Source organism: Neoarius graeffei, chromosome 9, assembly GCF_027579695.1.
Source record: "Neoarius graeffei isolate fNeoGra1 chromosome 9, fNeoGra1.pri, whole genome shotgun sequence".
NCBI classification, from domain to species: Eukaryota; Metazoa; Chordata; class Actinopteri; order Siluriformes; family Ariidae; genus Neoarius; species Neoarius graeffei.
The window spans coordinates 83142678-83159933 of NC_083577.1; the positions used below are offsets into that span (position 1 = coordinate 83142678).

At 41.6% G+C, this 17256-nt stretch overlaps 1 protein-coding gene across 13 annotated transcripts in view; it reads left to right on the plus strand.

The window, feature by feature from the left end:
• LOC132892046 (plakophilin-4-like) overlaps positions 1-17256 on the plus strand; it is a 412882-nt gene that overhangs the window by 204820 nt on the left and 190806 nt on the right. For 12 of the 13 annotated variants that reach the window (XM_060930383.1, XM_060930384.1, XM_060930376.1 and 9 more), the window contains one exon: positions 11007-11119. In XM_060930383.1, coding sequence (XP_060786366.1) covers positions 11007-11119 — 113 coding nt within the window. Of the gene's footprint in view, positions 1-3898; positions 3986-11006; positions 11120-17256 lie in introns of those variants that run through there. The other variant, XM_060930387.1, reaches the window with a different exon arrangement.

Genomic DNA, 17256 nt, shown 5'->3' on the forward strand with positions numbered 1-17256 from the left:
TGCATTCTAGTAATGCAGCTCAGCCACTGCAGTGCATGAGCTACCGTATACACACACACTGAGGCCCGGTATTAACATCTGTCTCGAGTGATTCGGTCACAGCCGAAATGCGTAGCTGTTTACCCCCGGCACTCTGAACGCGTCTCAAGCGGCCACTTTAATACATTTGGCTGTTGTGCACATTTTCAGCTGCAGATCCACCCGGTCTCACGTACCTGTACGAGCTGTTTCAGAGGTTCTGATCACATAATGCGCGAATGAAACTTATCTGTACAAAAAGCAGCTGTTATCATGTCTGCTGCTGTAGCATGACCTTTATCTACAGAATATGGAGAATGTTATTATTCAGTATTGTCTCGTAGTGATTGTATATTCTCTGGCTGGAGCAGTGACACAGTCACTTAGACACTCGTTTGTTGCTTTCGGGTGTCTCGAGACCCGTTTGTGTTCGTGTTACAAATGTCACTTACCCTGATGTCTTTAAGAGTGAGGCATTAGAGGTGTTTGTGTACCGAACAGCAGTGAGACGGGACGTCTTCCTTGATTTCAAAACCAGTGGCATTATTAATCCTGCTTGAGGTGTTGCAGCGCTTCATTTGGAGTTTAAAGAGCAGACGACACAACAATGCTTTATTAATTTGCGCTAGCAGCGCTGGACCAAATTGTTACTCTCACTCAGGATCTTTCGACTTTCTTCTAATTCTTATTCTTATTCTCCTAATGTTTTCAGGACGCTATTTCTCCCTCAGTTTTCAACCAATCACCAAATTTCACATGAAGAATACATCTGGGCTGAATTACGTTGCTATGACTTTTGGTGCTGATCTGGATCACTGATCCGGAACGATCCATGAAAAACAGGCTTCTTTTCAATTACTTTCCGGTTGAGAGTATGCCGTGTGCATCCTGGCTGCCGCTTCTCACCAGAGCTTTTTATTTTTATTTAATTTTATTTTCTCTTTTTTTGTGTGTGTTTGTGTAGTTTGATTTTTTTTGAGTGTTTTTGGGCGTCGGTTCCCTCCAGGCCTTGGTTCGCCGTGGGTGATGCCTGTGCTCCTGTTTATGGACTGCAGTGAGCTCGTTGCTCATTTTAACATCGTGGTTGTCCAGCGCTCTATGCTTTAGTGCTTGGCATGGTGTTCCGAGCGATGTTGCTCGGTGGCGTCATGGTGGCTGTGCAGGCGGTTTGGGACGTACCGGCACTCTGCGTAGCGGTGCGTCTGCGCTCGCTTTGTGGATCCATGACGTGGTGTTCGGAGTGATGTTGCCCGGCAGCGTTGCGGCGACTGTGCTGGCGGTGTGGGACTTGTTTTCGTGCGCCTTTTGGCAGGACCGTGGCTGCTACACCACTGGAATGACACCCTGGCCTTTATTTGGTGGACTTTTTTTTTTTTTCCTCTATAATCGTAAACCGACCTTGGGTTTTGAGAAAGGTGCTATATAAATTGAACTTTTATTACTTATAAGCCTGTCAATTTTCATGATTTTTTTCAGTCAGTTTTTTTTAATTTGTTCAGCAAAATGACCTTCGCCTTGACCTTCAATTGACAAAAGTCAGCTAGCGCAAATTACTGTGACTTTAGTCACAGTCTCTATCCTAGTTGTTGTTATTATTGTTATTATTATTATCCTGACACTTCTTCGGATGGGCGGCACGGTGGTGTAGTGGTTAGCGCTGTCGCCTCACAGCAAGAAGGTCCAGGTTCGAGCCCCGTGGCCGGCGAGGGCCTTTCTGTGCGGAGTTTGCATGTTCTCCCCGTGTCCGCGTGGGTTTCCTCCGGGTGCTCCGGTTTCCCCCACAGTCCAAAGACATGCAGGTTAGGTTAACTGGTGACTCTAAATTGAGCGTAGGTGTGAATGTGAGTGTGAATGGTTGTCTGTGTCTATGTGTCAGCCCTGTGATGACCTGGCGACTTGTCCAGGGTGTACCCCGCCTTTCGCCCGTAGTCAGCTGGGATAGGCTCCAGCTCGCCTGCGACCCTGTAGAACAGGATAAAGCGACTAGAGATAATGAGATGAGACTTCTTAGGATGCTATTTCTCCCTCGGTTTTCAACCAATCACCAAATTTCACATGAAGAATACATCTGGGCTGAATTACATTGCTATGACTTTTGGTGCTGATCTGGATCATTGATCTGGAACGATCCATGAAAAACGGGCTTCTTTTCAATCACTTATGGGTTGTTTTACAATCAGGGTACAAAGTTTGTGTCACAGGGGTCCAAAATTCAAATTGATTCAAACTGGTTCTTGTACCAGTTTTTAAGTGAAGGACAAGTTAAAGAACAGATAGGCATGTGTAATAATTTGTATTATAACAAGATTAAGTGTAGCTTTAAGCAGGGCTGGGAGAAACAAATGAAGTGATTCTCGGAGAGGAAATTTTTTTTGACAATTCAGAATCCGCTACTTCCATAGTGCTTTTAAATATAAGGCTGGAAGCTTTGTGTTAGTTGTCTCTAATATTTATGTCCCAATATCTTGACCACATTTTAGGATGAAAATAATCATTTTAGATATGTTATTTTATATTGAAAAATTAGCTGTCTCAGAGAGGACATTTTTTTTGACACAATTACATACTAATTTGATCAAAATAGTCTGGAAACTTACTGGCATTCAACATTAAAACTTAACTATGTTTCCAATGATATGGAAGCAAATATGTGTTTTATGGTATAAAGAATGATGTAAGTGCATCCCTTTTGGAGCTACCTGTGGTCAAAAAAGCACTTTTTCTAAATGACACGAGTAATTTTGCTAAATATGACATACATTGCCATACATTCACCAAAAATAACGTTATCACCAAATTGTTTTTTGCATGGTAAATAGAGCTATCACAGGGCTACAATAAACAACCAAGTTTATTTAGTCAAGCCTTTTGATATTGAAGATAATAAGTATTAAATGTGATTTTTAGCTTGCGTACCCTGATTGTAAAGCAACCCTTATAAGTCTGTCAATTTTCATGATTTATTTCAATCAGTTTTTTATTTTGTTCAGCAAAATGACCTTGACCTTCAGTTGAGAAAAGTCAGCTAGCGCAAATTACTGTGACTAGTCACAGTCAATTATTATTATAACATTTTTAGGACGCTATTTCTCCCTCAGTTTTCAACGAATCACCAAATTTCACATGAAGAATGCCTCTGGGCTGAATTATGTTGCTATGACTTTTGGTGCTGATCTGGATCACTGATCCGGAATGATTCATGAAAAACGGGATTTTTTTTTTCTATCACTTATAACTCTGTCAATTTTCATGATTTTTATTTTTATTTTTTTTTTTTAATTTTGTTCAGGACAGCAGAGCGCAACTTTTCCTCACTAAGCGTCGTTCTCTATCTCTTACCGTTCCGGATCTATAGGGTACAGTGACCAGACGTCCCGGTGTGTAACAGCTAGCGCAAATTACTGTGACTTTAGTCACACTCTGTATCTAGTTATAGATCACGACCTCTACACCTGGAGTTTAAACACAGCATTGTGTGAATTTGCGAGTCAGATTTGATCCTAATAGGGCTCTGTAGCTGCTCAGAGCTGGCCAGGATTCAGGAGTGTATTCCAGGAACATGTGTGTGTTTTTGTTTTTCTCCAAATGTCCGGTGGGACCCTGAGGATGCGTCGCACTTGACCAGGAAACTGGAACGAATGTTTAGGATTTCCTTAGAAAATATCTGCCGCAAGAGTCCGAGATTAGACAGGGGATGAGAGAGAGAGAGAGAGAGAGAGAGAGAGAGAAAGGAAGGAAAAGAAAAGACAGAGAATGGGGGTGGAGCAGTAAGCACACTGCAGGCAACACTTTCAACTCATACACACACACACACACTCGCACATGCTCTCACACATGCTTGCACAGTCACAGCACAGCAAAGGCAGAAGGGAGAACAGACGGCGAGTGGATGAGTGGAGTGAAAGCAGTCTAACTTCACTGAGGTCCCAGGCTGTCTGTTCTGTTCTGTTCTGCTGCATACAGAGAGGTAAGGGAGCACACGTGTGCACGTGTATGCTGTTTTTTCTGGATTTTAAATCAGGAATAAAACAGATGTCGTGTCATGGTAGTGATCACAGCACGCTGGTTGTAAATTAGTCGTCTCCTCCTTCATGAAAGACGTAAACGTCTTGGTTGTAAACGTTTTCTCCGTGTACAGAGGTGTCGAAGTTTGAAGTGTTTAGTGATCATCTTGGCTCAGGAAAGGTTCCGTAATTAACATAAATACAAACGTGTGTGTGTGTGTGTGTGTGTGTGTGTGCGCGCGTGCGCTGCAGTTGCCTAATTTTCTAAAGTATATTTTGAGCGTAGAAGTCAAGAAGCACTTAAAGAACAAAATGTCCCAAATGTACATCATGCACCTTGCCCCAGGTCCTTAAAGTTAGATATACACAATTTTTCCAGACTGTTATCTCACATGTACTCGAGCAGTCAGGGCATATTGTGTCTGATGTTTTCGTCGAGGCTAAAGCAGATAACAAATACAGGAATTCTTTTTTCACACCTATCTGCCTCGGACCACATCTTCAGCGACGTCACACAGATTTGCTGACGTGGTCTACAACGCGACTAGTCAAGTCCGTTTATGAGACGAGATGTGTTTTTGTGATAAATCCATATTATACCGAGCGTATTTCCCACATTCATCAATACAAAGTACCGGCAGCTTTCAGTTCTTTTAAATCAAGGCTGAATACTTTCTTCTTTGCCGCTGCCTTTTATTCAATCAAATTTGAGACTTTTACCGGTAATTTGATTTTTCTTTCAGCGCGACCGCAATGCATGATGGGATATGTTGCTTTGGTTAGTGACCATCGTTGTACATTACTTTTCACGATGCATCGTGGGATACTTTGAGTGCGCTATATAGGGTGTAAATAATCCTCACTAAGGTGTCGGACAGCACTACAAAATGGCGTCCTCACTATATAGTGCCCTATGTAGTGAGTAGGGAGCGATTTCGGACACAGGTTGTTGCAAAGCAGCTTGATAGAAAAATAAAGATTTTAAACATGTGAGCTAATAAATGTATTTCTTCTATCCACATTCACTGGATATGAGCAATCATGCACTCTGATTGGCTACTCTACTACTAGGATATCAGCTCATATACCATTAGTAGAGAAAAACAAAATGGCGGCGCGTGTTGCTGAACCAGCCGAGGAGGAAATAAAAACTCTACTCGAGAATTTTTCACAAATTGCTCCTGCCATTTCACTGGCTTGTTTACATTCTAAGCGGAAATGATTTTGTCGGACGTTTTGTATAAATTTTTTTTTTAAATGTATTTATCGAGCTTTGCAAAAATTCTCAGTGCTACACGCATCGTCATACCGCAAGTTGGCCTAGTGGTTAGCGTGCCCGCTTCTCAGTCGGGAGATCGCAAGTTCTACTCACGGTCGGGTCGTACCATCATAAAAATGGTACTGTCTGGCAAGGCACGCTGCAATACAGATGCGAGTGGGGAGTCAAACTCTCGTGGTTACCAGAGGACACCCCCCCCACCCCCCACCGTAACCCGAGCTAGGTAATAGGCGAGAGGCCGAGGGCTATGGAGATCGGCGCCGCCTTATGTGCCACATGACGTGGGAAGGACTTTGACTTTGACGCGCCTCGTCGGCTATCAGCTCACATACGACTCAATTTTGTGGAATAACTGTTAAATATCCCTAATAAATTTATCCCAACACTAACTTGTTACTGAAGATGAACCTTGTAGCTTCTTACAGTTGTGTTATGGGGCGGCCATCTTGGAAACTGGAATCGCGTTTTTCGTTTGAAGGTGGAATTAGGTTGTGATAATGATATTTGAAGTTACACCACAGCGCCGTTGAATTCTCAAATTGTCCTGTTATTTTTGTACAACAGTGCGGCTCGGACAGTAGTTCCAGCTGCAACATGAACACGTTTTATTAACGCGCTCATTCTGATACATTACTGTTTCTGTAATAACTGCTCATACACAAGGATTTATATCCCAGACGTTCCACATAATTTAAGACCTAATGATAAACAGATTAAAAAATAATAATCATTTAAAGTACACGACTGTTTTATGAATAAATTAAACATTGTACAGTAATTGCTGTAGTATAAGCAGAGGAACATTCTCCAGACCGGGCCATTATACAAAAATAACGCATGCCGGCGTGATGTGATACAGCCCGCTTATTTTCATACAGTATAAGCACATGGTCTGGAGCGTGTTATTCCTTATATTAAGTAGCTTCATGACATGGATGGAAAATAATATCGTTCTGTTTTCGCCATAACGATGTAAATACAGGCTCCTAAGTGGCACAAAAGAAAAGCGTTCGCCGTATCGTCCGGAGATCGCTAGTTTGAATCCCAGTATTGCCGTAGCCATCTGTGACTGGGAGCTCAAGAGAGCAAAATTGGCCTGTGCTCTCAGGGAGGGGAGGCGTACTCTCTCACCCCTGTCAGTTACTGCGACAGTCCTTTCCTCCGATACTGCATGAGCAACAGTTCAGACAAAAAAAAGGTCAATGCTGATTGGTTGAGGCAGGGAAGTGTGTCCAGAAATGTCATGATGGATGAAACGCCGTGACTCTTCTTCAGTGGTTTTAGCAAAGGTGTCCGAGTAATATGGATAATATAATTCTTTATTCTGACTGCAAACTGATACCATTCTCATGAAAAAATAGATTGAACACAAAGCATCCAGAAAGTGCTGAAGTGCAACAAGATAAGGGGGAAAGAGATGTATCGAGCTGCAGCTTCTCTCATCGCAATTCTCTGAGCACGAAATGCATGCTCGTACATCATATTTTATTCATATAAAGTACAGTACAGGCATGTAATGATGTATCGTGCGATGATAAATCGCGGTACGAATTTATCATGATATGAATCGATGAAATAAACAAATCGTGATCGTCATCGTAGTTTTTCCTAGTTGTTTAGACAGCAGAGGGCAAAATATTCTACAATAGTGGGAACACGTGACTTCACCGTGGGCAGAAGTAACACAGCTCTAATGCCAAAAAAAAACATCTAAAATGGGAAGGAGCTGTTGTGTGGTCGACTGTATAAATAGATTTAACAAGAAATCGATGATCTCGTTTTACAGACTGCTGAGAGATAAAGAAAAGAGAAGCAAATGGAGGGAGTACAAATGTTCATAAAGGTTTAGTAAGAAAAGGCATATTTGTTATTAACGTTTTCATTTTTAATAAAAAAAAGGAATCTTTGTTAAAAGTCTATTACATTTTACTCCAAACTTGACAGATGTGGGTAAATAATTGTCATTGGTTATTAGGAAAGTAAAGATTATTATTATTATTATTATTATTATTATTATTATTATTTAACAAGATGAAGATTTAAGTTGATAAAGAATAGGAAAATAAATATCGGATTTTTTTGGATAATTAAATTTTCTTGATCTTTTTTTTTTTTCAAAAATATAATTGGAAAATCAAATTGTGAACCCAGTATCATGAATCGAATTGTGAATTGGGTGAACCGTTACATGCCTAATAAAATAATATAACTAAAATCAGTACTCAGTATGTAAACCTAAAATAGTCATTTGGTTCATGATGATTATAAACTCTCATCTCATCTCATTATCTGTAGCCGCTTTATCCTGTTCTACAGGGTCGCAGGCAAGCTGGAGCCTATCCCAGCTGACTACGGGCGAAAGGCGGGGTACACCCTGGACAAGTCGCCAGGTCATCACAGGGCTGACACATAGACACAGACAACCATTCACACTCACATTCACACCTACGCTCAATTTAGAGTCACCAGTTAACCTAACCTGCATGTCTTTGGACTGTGGGGGAAACCGGAGCACCCGGAGGAAACCCACGCGGACACGGGGAGAACATGCAAACTCCGCACAGAAAGGCCCTCGCCGGCCACGGGGCTCGAACCCGGACCTTCTTGCTGTGAGGCGACAGCGCTAACCACTACACCACCGCGCCGCCCGGAAAGTAAAGATTATTATTATTTAACAAGATGAAGATTTAAGTTGATAAAGAATAGGAAAATAAATGTTGGATTTTTTTTGATAATTAAATTTTCTTCATATCTTCTTTTTTTTTTTTTTTAAATATAACTGAATGAATCGACTCATGAATTGGGTGAACCGTTACATGCCTAATAAAATAATATAGCTAAAATCAGTGCTCAGTATGTAAACCTAAAATAGTCATTTGGTTCATGATGATTATAATTTATAATTTTATCATAATAATACTAATAATTGATTACATTTATATAGTACTATATATGTACACTTTATAGCGCTTTGCAATTGAAAAAATGCAAACAAACAATGAATATACTTCAAGTCTAAAATCACTACAGAATAAAAATAAATTTTAAAAAATCATTAAAATTCAATAAACAAGTCAGAATCTAAGAAGCATAAACTGATTTAAGAGGAAGGTTTTGAATTGTTTATTGAAATTGTTCATGTTTACACATGACTAAGTTCTCTCGGCAAGTGTTGTGGTAGTGAACATTACTTTAAACTGTCTATATCGGAGACGATATGCAGTGGGCGGGGCTTGATATGTTCTCTATTTTAATGCACAGTGACCTCTTTTCCTGTGGAGAAAATCGGAAGTCGCAAGCTGAGCCCTATCTGGTCGACTGTAATATTTAATACAGCATTATCTGTGGTTTAGAACCTAAGTAGCGATCATCAGCATGATCTCGTGCATCACTTTGATTCTTCGCCATCCATTCCACAGCAAAATGCAAGACTTTTATTACGTTTTCCATTTTCTGTCCCCTAGTGGACACGTTCATGTTACGAACGAGTATGAATTCAGACACACGATGTATTCGCTCAATAAAACGATCATTCAGTGATGATTCAGTCAGTGAGTCGTGAGTCACTCGGGTGAATGAATCGCTGTCACTGCCATGCACTGAATCCGTACTTTTTATCAGTTGCTCTTGACGTGCTTCACCGCTACATTTCCATACATATCCATAATCTACTTTATGATTCTCAAAAGGTTTAGGTTGTGTGTTTATTCGCGTACCTGCATGTTGCGTATTTGTAATTGTGCGTTTGCGTCAGTTAATCCTGATTGAGATTTACTCAATAAGCTGCATTTGAGATTATTTGCATCGAGCTATAGAATTCCTGGCATTTCAGTGCACGGATTTGGACGTACAAAGATGACATAAAGCAACTCAAACTGGAAACAGAGTCGCTTTAGACGACTGTATAATGAGGCTGGACATTTCATTTGGGCAAACAAATTGCTGAATGAATCGAAATGAATCATTTTACCGAACAGGGGTGGGTTTCCCTAAAGCCTCTTAATGCTAAAAGCATCTTACAGTGGTGCTTGAAAGTTTGTGAACCCTTTAGAATTTTCTACATTTCTGCATAAATATGTCCTAAAACATCATCAGATTTTCATACCAGTCCTAAAAGTAGATAAAGAGAACCCAGTTAAACAAATGAGACAAAAATATTATACTTGGTCATTTATTTATTGAGGAAAATGATCCAATATTGCATATCTGTGAGTGGCAAAAATATGTGAACCTCTAGGATTAGCAGTTAATTTGAAGGTGAAATTAGAGTCAGATGTTTTCAATCAATGGGACGACAATCAGGTGTGAGTGGGCACCCTGTTTTATTTAAAGAACAGGGATCTATCAAAGTCTGATCTTCACAACACATGTTTGTGGAAGTGTATCATGGCACAAACAAAGGAGATTTCTGAGGACCTCAGAAAAAGCGTTGTTGATGCTCATCAGGCTGGAAAAGGTTACAAAACCATCTCTAAAGAGTTTGGACTCCACAAATGGAGGAAATTCAAGACTATTGTTACCCTCCCCAGGAGTGGTCGACCAACAAAGATCACTCCAAGAGCAAGGTGTGTAATAGTCGGCGAGGTCACAAAGGACCCCAGGGTAACTTCTAAGCAACTGAAGGCCTCTCTCACATTGGCTAATGTTAATGTTCATGAGTCCACCATCAGGAGAACACTGAACAACGATGGTGTGCATGGCAGGGCTGCAAGGAGAAAGCCACTGCTCTCCAAAAAGAACATTGCTGCTCATCTGCAGTTTGCTAAAGGTCACGTGGACGAGCCAGAAGGCTATTGGAAAAATGTTTTGTGGACGGATGAGACCAAAATAGAACTTTTTGGTTTAAATAAGAAGCATTATATTTGGAGAAAGGAAAACACTGCATTCCAGCATAAGAACCTTATCCCATCTGTGAAACATGGTGGTGGTAGTATCATGGTTTGGGCCTGTTTTGCTGCATCTGGGTCAGGACGGCTTGCCATCGTTGATGGAACAATGAATTCTGAACTATACCAGCGAATTCTAAAGGAAAATGTCAGGACAGCTGTCCATGAACTGAATCTCAAGAGAAGGTGGGTCATGCAGCAAGACAACGACCCTAAGCACACAAGTCGTTCTACCAAAGAATGGTTAGAGAAGAATGAAGTTAATGTTTTGGAATGGCCAAGTCAAAGTCCTGACCTTAATCCAGTCGAAATGTTGTGGAAGGACCTGAAGTGAGCAGTTCATGTGAGGAAACCCACCAACATCCCAGAGTTGAAGCTGTTCTGTACGGAGGAACGGGCTAAAATTCCTCCAAGCCGGTGTGCAGGACTGATCAACAGTTACCGGAAAACAAAGGTTCACATACTTTTGCCACTCACAGATATGTAATATTGGATCATTTTCCTCAATAAATAAATGACCAAGTATAATACTTTTGTCTCGTTTAACTGGGTTCTCTTTATCTACTTTTAGGACTTGTGTGAAAATCTGATGATGTTTTCGGTCATATTTATGCAGAAATATAGAAAATTCTAAAGGGTTCACAAACTTTCCAGCACCACTGTAAGTAAGAGAGCGAGCGTTCATTGCGATGCTCGCTCTACCATTTAACGATGATCTTTGTGCTCTGATGCTTTTGGGAAACCCACCCCAGACTGAATCTCCAGTTCACCGTGAAATCACGAGTCCTGAGTCTTTTTGTCTCTCCTGTGTTCCTGTAGGAGCTCCAGTTTGAGAGGCTGACCCGGGAGCTGGAGGTGGAGCGACAGATTGTGGCCAATCAGCTGGAACGATGCCGACTGGGGGCGGAGTCACCAGAAAACGAGAGTGGCAGGTAGAGAACACACAGTCTGTCTCTCACACACGCGCACACACACTCAGCATGACGCTAGTTCTAGTCCACAGACCAACAGATGCCCTTTTGCTGTAAGTCCTTTTCTCTTTACGAACCCAATCTCAGGATTTTTATCATCAGTTATCCGTTATGAGCGTTTATCTGCATGGAATATTTTCATGGACTGTTTAGCATCACTCTCAAACCCTTCTCTGCATGTTGTTCTTGCGTGCAACTTATTTAATTTAACAAGCCGTCCCTGTTACAGTTTATAAAGTAATCCAGGTGATTTTGGGAAAACTGTGTTTTCCTGATCATTTCTCGCTCAACTGTAACTCGTCTGATTGCATGGAGCGAATCGCTTGGACAGAGTGAAATTGTTTGTAAAGTTTTTGCACATATCTTTATGCTTAAATGCTTGACCTCTCTCCTTCTCTGTGCTTTGCTTTGAGCAATGGAGCGTATGTGGCTGATGTGGGTGTCTTGTGGTGCTCTTGCTCGGTTCTTGCATTGATAAACCATTTGAAGTTGATGGTTGTGTGTGTGTGTGTGTGTGTGTGTGTGTGTGTGTGTGTGTGTGTGTGTGTGAGCGGTTGCGCAGGCTGCTGTGTATTATCCAGATGTGTAGTGTTGCATGTTGTGGTTATATTCTTCCTGAAGGTTTTCTTTCTGTCAACTTGCGGATTTGTTTAATCGTCATCATAAGATTCGGCTCCCTCCGCTGTTGAGCTTTTTGGCAGGTTTATCTTCTCTTGATTTTTATTGATTTATCGATTCTGATGCATTAAATGACAAGATACGCTTTAATTATTTCTCGGTTTGTGTTTAGTGAGGAGCGAGCAGTTTTACTGTAATGCAGAGATTCACCTGTCAGAAGGAACGCAGATGAATGATGTACAGAGTGAACGGACGGGAAAAAGGCAGTTCTGTGTTTTAAAATGGAAAAAAAAAAACGGACAGAAAATCAAGAAAAGTATGGACTTTTAAATGTGTGTGTGGGGGGAATTTCAGGAAATGGTTTGGGGAAAAGGGTTTAAAATATGTACGTGGACACGACACAAAGTTTAAAATTTTTTTAAACGGTATATTTATTGCACGATATTATGTTTTAAAAAAACCTCAACATTGAAAGTCTTGACAGTTTAAAAATGTAGCCTGTAAAAGGTCTTGATTTTTGTTTTATTTTACTAAAGGAAGGTTTGTTTCTATGGATAGTTCTTCAGTAACGGAATTACATTCACAGCAAAATGTAGTAATTTTTTTTTTTTTAGTTGCCGTACTCAAGATAATGGAAGTAAATAAAACTTTCACACTGTATGGCGTCTTTTGACCCTAAAAAAAAAAAAAAAGACAAATTGGCCATGAATGAATGTAAAATCTTTTATGAGGAAAGAAAAGTCAGTAACGGAATTACGTCAGAAAAAACCCAACTTTTATTTCTTAACATTCAAGTCACGATTTCTCTGAAGCAACATGGTTATACCGTAGATGACTTGCAACCACGTGATGGTGGATATACGAAGCGACTAGGACGGCAGCTGCTGAAAGCGTGTCGGTAAACAATGCTGAATTTTCTCTACGATTTGAACGCTCGAGCGAAGATTCGATACAAAGAGAAGATAGATATGTTTGGGTTTTGATCCATGTTATTTAAAAACGTCGGATTTTTCTGAAGATAAGACGCTTCTACCGACCATCGAGTACCCAGATATCGCGTTCTACGGTATCTGGTTCGGCTGCCGAAGAATCAAGTCGGACCTTGGACGAAACACAGCCCATGTTCTGAGTGGGCGCCCAGTCTGGATTGTTTCTAGCGTATAATTTCGCTGGCGCTCCTCGAAGCGAAATGATAATACACGTGTTAAAATTATAACAACGACCGAGTGAACCACGACAAGAGAGAACGCTCATTTTATAGCAAAATTTGAATCGATTTTGAATCTCACCTGAGATAAAATGATCACTGTAAACACGAGCTGTTTTTTGGTTTTAGCCTCTGTTCGATCAGCCCTGCCGATGTTGTTCAGCCGCGCTCGTCTCCTCTCCGTACTCAGCCTCAGAGTTTCCTCGCCCTCTTTCCGAATCACGGACGGAATTCTAAAAAAATCGGAGTACCGTTGTGACCACAAAGATATGGCATCGCTAAAAGAACGCTTAAAGCAGTGGAAAAACAAAGAGAGTCGCACACGCATGGCTGTGTTTTGTATGGAATGTCGCTCGGCCTCGCGTTTGTACGGTATCTCCACCAACATGGCCGACATCCGGGTTTCTATTTTGCCTTGACGTCACGTGCAAGTCAAGGATAGTCGGGGTAATGATTTTTTTAAATATGGTTTTCAGTCCATTTGGCCCTGGATTCCATACTTTAGCAATATCACTGAGCTGACAAGTTCCGGCAGTCTTAAAAAGGTCATAATTTTGGCCTCTCTGCTGAAGAATCGGCCCTAACTTGGCTGTAACGATATTGATATCATTCACAAAGCCACGATCAGCCCTGATATCTTTGGCAGGAGGGAGAAAACATTCCTCCGTCGCTGTGAGAATGCCTAGCTGTGGGTCTTCATTGTGGCAGTGTGACGAGCGTATGAGCGCTTCCAGATGCTCACAGGGCAAAAACACAGCACTTTTACACAGCGCTTATCCATCCCTGGGTATTACTGTCCACATGATGAATCCAGTCCTCTGTTTCCTTTCCGTCAGAGCCAGGAACGAGCTGCAGATCAGAGATCAGAGCCGAGACCCCTCGTCTCATCAGGCTGTATCAGAGACCGAGCTGAGGTTACGGTGCGCTGGAGAACTCGGTCTTATTCACTGAAACTCTTCAGAAATCGACTCGGGGATATGTGTGCTCACAGTGATGATTATCTTCTTATGCTGCTGTACAGATGGTGTGTGTGTGGAGGTTGAAAGTGTAGCTCTAGATGAGACGCAGGACTGGCAGTGTGGAGTCAGGAGTGTGTTTACCCTCAAGTCTGTGTTCAAGTGTGTATTATGGAGGTGTGAAAGCCCGGTGTGCTATTCTGGGAATCTGCAACATATTCGAGCCCTCAGGCCCGACTTCATCCACCTGCTTCACCTGCATGGAAAACACACACACACAGGAGCAATAAGGGCCAGAGGCCGATATGAGGGTGCGCAGATAAAGAGAGAAGGATGGGTATGAAAAGTGCGATCGAAATTTAAAGAGAGGGAAGGTAGACAGCATGAAAGTTTGTTTGATAGATGAATGCAGATAAACGTAGAAATGGATGGGTGGACTGATCATGCGATAAAGAGACGATGTATAGACGGATAAGGATAAAGTGTCCATAGATGAATAGAGAGGAAGTGAGAGTGTTGACTGGCAATGATGTGAATCCTAAAGATAATCTACCACATCAGTAGGGTGTGTGTGCGCGCATCCGCCACCATATTGGATGATCTACAAATCCAAAATGCCGTCTCGTGCGAACAATAACTGTCAAGCATCTCCGACTTTCTCCAAATATTATGATTCTCTGGAGGCCTCTGTCAAGTCAAGATTCGGAGGAAAAAGTTGAAATTTGTGGCTTGAAAGTTTGTGAACCCTTTAGAATTTTCTATATTTTTCTGCATAAATATGACCGAAAACATCATCAGATTTTCACACAAGTCCTAAAAGTAGATAAAGAGAACCCAGTTAAACAAATGAGACAAAATATTATACTTGATCATTTATTTATTGAGGAAAATGATCCAATATTACATATCTGTGAGTGGCAAAAGTATGTGAACCTTTGCTTTCAGTATCTGGTGTGACCCCCTTGTGCAGCAATAACTACAACTACACGTTTGCGGTAACTGTTGATCAGTCCTGCACACCGGCTTTTCTATTTTGGTCTCATCCGTCCACAAAACATTTTTCCAATAGCCTTCTGGCTCGTCCACGTGACCTTTAGCAAACTGCAGACGAGCAGCAATGTTCTTTTTGGAGAGCAGTGGCTTTCTCCTTGCAACCCTGCCATGCACACCATTGTTGTTCAGTGTTCTCCTGATGGTGGACTCATGAACATTATCATTAGCCAATGTGAGAGAGGCCTTCAGTTACTTAGAAGTTACCCTGGGGTCCTTTGTGACCTCACTGACTATTGCACGCTTTGCTCTTGGAGTGATCTTTGTTGGTCGACCACTCCTGGGGAGGGTAACAATGGTCTTGAATTTCCTCCATTTGTACACAATCTGTCTGACTGTGGATTGGTGGAGTCCAAACTCTTTAGAGATGGTTTTGTAACCTTTTCCAGCCTGATGAGCATCAACAATGCTTTTTCTGAGGTCCTCAGAAATCTCCTTTGTTCGTGTTGTGCAGATCAGACTTTGATAGATCCCTGTTCTTTAAATAAAACAGGGTGCCCACTCACACCTGATTGTCATCCCATTGATTGAAAACACCTGACTCGAATTTCACCTTCAAATTAACTGCTAATCCTAGAGGTTCACATACTTTTGCCACTCACAGATATGTAATATTGGATCATTTTCCTCAATAAATAAATGACCAAGTATAATATTTTTTGTCTCGTTTGTTTAACTGGGTTCTCTTTATCTACTTTTAGGACTTGTGTGAAAATCTGATGATGTTTTCGGTCATATTTATGCAGAAATATATAGAAAATTCTAAAGGGTTCACAAACTTTCAAGCACCACTGTATGTTAAAGCCGTCTGATTATATGAAGGATTTAGCCTCGTTACCAGCGACTGAACACCCTGATATCAGTGTGAACTATCTCATTCTTAAAAAAAAAGAAAGCGTATAAGTAAAGCGAAGTTACTGGAACGGCATCGCTAATATCTCACCTGGCAAAGTTGACCCACATTGTTCTCCTTGTGTATCCAAATTTGCTAAGGTTTCTCGCACTTCTTCTAATCTGGCTTTCTTGGCAGATCTTTCATCCTTTTATCCTGTTGCTACTTGAAACTGTGAGATGAGTTTTCTTTCATCTTGATCTTATCGTGTCCTGGTGTGAGTGTTCGAGCCCAAACTGGGTTTGTTTTATCGCGTACTGTAGGTTTGCCGGCGCTCCTGCAAGGTGAGAAGCAGATAAAAGCGTGTTCATGTTCAAGCTCAAAAGTTCAACTTAATCCGCAGCAAACAGAGCTTTAATTAGCAACGAACTCTTACCAGATATAAACTGGGCACCACACACACACACATGCGGGTGTAATTAGCGTTTTTCTCAGGTAAGTCCTTACTATGTATGGTTTTGAACCACAGCGTACACACGGCGTTCTCTGGACAGTTCTTCATCTGTTTTGTCGCCGTTTTTAAAGGACCCATGGCATGGTGGTTTGTTGATGCTTTAAACGGGCTCGTGGAGGTTTCCGGATGTTATATCCGCAGCCTTTCTCGAAATGAACCCTCGGCACGTAGATGTAGCCTCCTGGGAGAAAGCCCCATTTCAGCGCTTTTCCCAGTGCGTCGTTTTGCTAATGAGGAGCAGGAGGCGGGGAAGGGTAGAGGGTGGGGGCGGGTCTTATCATTAATATTCATGACATGCAAACGTGTTACCCCGATTGGCTAACAGCACTGTGACGCTACCTCCAGTGGGTCAGAACAAGCGGATGTGGGTGTCTTACTATGGCGAGAGAGAAGGAACAAACCACGAAGGGAAAAATACCGCGCGCTGACGTCATTAAGGTGCGACGTGAGGAAATAAAATAAATTCAACAAATGTTTGGGGTTTTACTGAACAAGCAAACAAATAAAATGAACAAGTGACTTAAAAAAAAGAATGTGGATGTCTTTGTAAAAACTGTTTTGATTGGCTATTATAACAGAGCATGCTGCATGCTTTTTGGTTTTGTAGCGCAGAGTACCTGGCTAACTGCAGGAAGCGGTTAGCTGCACAGCTAATGTAGCCATTGCAAGGCTAACGCACTGATTTTAAAACACAGCAAAACGACTTAACAGTTATACACTTACTTGTTGGGTGTTTGTGGCTGATGCGGCAGGGATGCTTGGTACGGACCCAGGCTTCAGTGACAGTTGATGTGCAAAACCTGCCCTGTACTGTCCCAAGTTGTGGAAACATTCCTCAGGAAAATGCTTCCGACAAACATACACCGTCTTAGGTAGACTCGACGGCGTATTATTGGAGTAAATAAAATTGAGCCACTGCGT